This window comes from Nanorana parkeri, unplaced genomic scaffold (genome assembly GCF_000935625.1).
Source record: "Nanorana parkeri isolate BGI_ZX_2015 unplaced genomic scaffold, ASM93562v1 scaffold2062, whole genome shotgun sequence".
Classification (NCBI taxonomy): domain Eukaryota; kingdom Metazoa; phylum Chordata; class Amphibia; order Anura; family Dicroglossidae; genus Nanorana; species Nanorana parkeri.
In genome coordinates, this window is record NW_017308330.1 from 220,666 (window position 1) to 223,226 (window position 2,561).

The 2,561-nt window shown below is 39.2% G+C and overlaps 1 protein-coding gene across 1 annotated transcript in view; it reads left to right on the plus strand.

Annotated features, from left to right (window-relative positions):
* Positions 1 to 2,223, plus strand: part of LOC108800540 (DNA-directed RNA polymerase III subunit RPC1-like) — a gene marked incomplete at its 3' end in the record, with an annotated part of 20,880 nt that extends 18,657 nt beyond the window's left edge. The window contains exons 10-11 of the mRNA XM_018572530.1: positions 1,463 to 1,604; positions 2,083 to 2,223. Coding sequence (XP_018428032.1) covers positions 1,463 to 1,604; positions 2,083 to 2,223 — 283 coding nt within the window. The remainder of the gene's footprint in view (positions 1 to 1,462; positions 1,605 to 2,082) is intronic.
* Positions 2,224 to 2,561: the final 338 nt, after the last annotated feature.

A 2,561-nucleotide genomic window follows, 5' to 3' on the forward strand; every position in this document is an offset into this window, starting at 1 on the left:
CCGTATATATAAAGGGCTTGAAACATTTGATAGTGTCTCACCAGTCAGTCAAAAATTGTTAAAGTTTGGGGACAGATAGAGCTTTCTTTTGGAGGTCCACAGGTATATAATCACCACGGGGGGTATTTTTTTTAACCACTTGAAGGCCATAGTGTTTCACCCCCTTCCTGGCCAGGCCATTTTTCAGTATTCAGCGCTGCGGTACTTTGACTGATGTTTATTCCGTCATGCAACGCTTTAAACGTTTTTACCGCTCATCATTTTAGTGTCATCAGTGATTGATGGCCCTAGAATTATTGTTCTCACTGCGACGTTCGCGGCGATATGTAACATGTGCTGCATAATGGGCGCAATCGTCGGTTTCGTACATAGGCGCGCCAGACGCATGTTTGCGCATGTATCTGCGGGGCGGGGGACTGTTTGTGTTATTTTTTTTTATTTTTTTTAGCTTCTTTATTTTTTTTAATGCTGTAATTTTTTTAACTTATTGTTATTGCTATTATATTGGGGGATAACATAGGACGCGACGAGCACATATAGACGATCGACGGGCTATGGAGCCGCTGATCGCCTATATGTGAAACGCCCGGTAAAGGGTGTGTGCAATGGTCGGGTCTTCTCTGCCCGTGCGTGCCCGCTAGGGGGCGCGCGCGAGCAGAAAAAAATTGCCGTCTGGAGACGGCAACCCGCCAATGCTGCAGGGCCGTCCGTCCGTTTTTTTACAACGGACGGACGGCAAGAGGTTAGAAAAAATGTTCTGGCCTATATTAAAAAAGGGGCCCGCCATATGGATGCATTGACAGCATGTGTATTTAGTCTGCCTGTTTTACTTGAAAAGTATATAGAAAGATATTAAAGTGAACCTTTTAACCTCTTTGGTTAAAAATCACATCAGCTACAGCTCTGCATGCTGATATGAAATTATCTTGCGTTCATTAGCTAAACAAACCTTTTTATCACATTTTCTGTTTTTTCACTTTGGCACAAATGTAATTGTTCCTAAGCATTGCATCCTGGGAAGGTTACATCAGCAGATCATTGCTGGAAAATCTCATCTGTAATCTCAGGAGATCTCAAGGAAAAGCATTTTCCTCCCTTGAGAGTGATGTGCATGGTCACATGTCTTAGTGTCAGAGTTCCAGGAAGTAAAGGGAGATCTAGTAACCTGCCCTTAGTTAAAATGGCCACTTTAGGAAGAATGGGAAGAAAATAAAAATAAGGTATGCAAAAAATAAAAAGCCGGCAATTATCTAGAAATATCTTTTTGTAGATTATTATACCTAAACATTTCGTAAGGTGCCTTTGCTGTTTTGAAAATATGGGTAAAGTTCCTCTTTAATACCATGTACAAGTTTTTGTAGATAAACAGAAGCTTATTAGATCTTGAGATGATGATATTGCAGGTGTAGGAAGTCTATAGGCATTTGTGGTTTCTAAAGGTGTATCATCTTTCTTTGTGTAGGTTTCTAAAATATGGTAACCGAGAGAAGATTGCTCAGGAGCTAAGATTTGGAGACATCGTGGAAAGGCACCTCATAGATGGAGATATTGTTCTATTTAATCGGCAGCCATCGCTGCACAAGCTCAGCATCATGGCTCATATAGTGAGTAGCACAGATAATTGTATATGCTTGCTTTAAAGCATAATTAAATCCAAGAAAACATGTCATACGGTCTATATTGCCCCTTACTCATCCTCAGACGTGGTGGCTGCATTAGTTTTCTTATTTCAGAGTTTGTTCCTTTATTCTTCTACCGTAGTAACATTTTCTGGCCTAGGATGATCACGCTTAAACTCACTGTACTGCATCTGTGAAAAAGCAGCGTTATCACCCTAGGACATGGCTACAGAACAACTTCCGCTCTCCTCATCTGTATAAGATAGGGAGGGGTAAGTTGCTCCTGCTAAACGTGAACATTTCTTTATGACCCTGTTTGATTATTTGATCTAATTTGAAATATGTAAAGTACAAGCATCATACCTGGTGCCAATACAGATATATTTGGTATACTGAGATGAGCAAGTTGTTTTTAGAATCTATATTGTTTTAAATGCGTATTTCTTACATTTACTCCACACAGGCCAGGGTTAAACCGCACAGAACTTTCCGCTTCAATGAATGTGTCTGCACACCCTACAATGCTGATTTTGATGGTGATGAAATGAATCTACATCTTCCCCAGACTGAAGAAGCCAAGGCAGAGGCTTATGTATTGATGGGGGTAAGGGTTTTTTGAGGATTAATGCCATCTATGTAAACTGTTGACATTTCTTTGTGAAAAAAGGACATTAAGCTTCTAAAATGAGTTATTAATTTTAATTTTTTTTGTGGTTTCCAAAAATATTGGTCATGTTTACTAAAAGTATCTCCAGCATGATGAAAGGGACAGACAAAATATTTTGAAATGACTTAAATCTATATGTATAATACATTTAACAGGATTGTTTTTACTTTACATATTCATTGAAATATTGCTAAAATGAGTATAGAAAGAACATATGTTGACTTTATACCAGAACATGTTTAACCCTTTCGCTGCCAAGGACGTACGTCGTACGG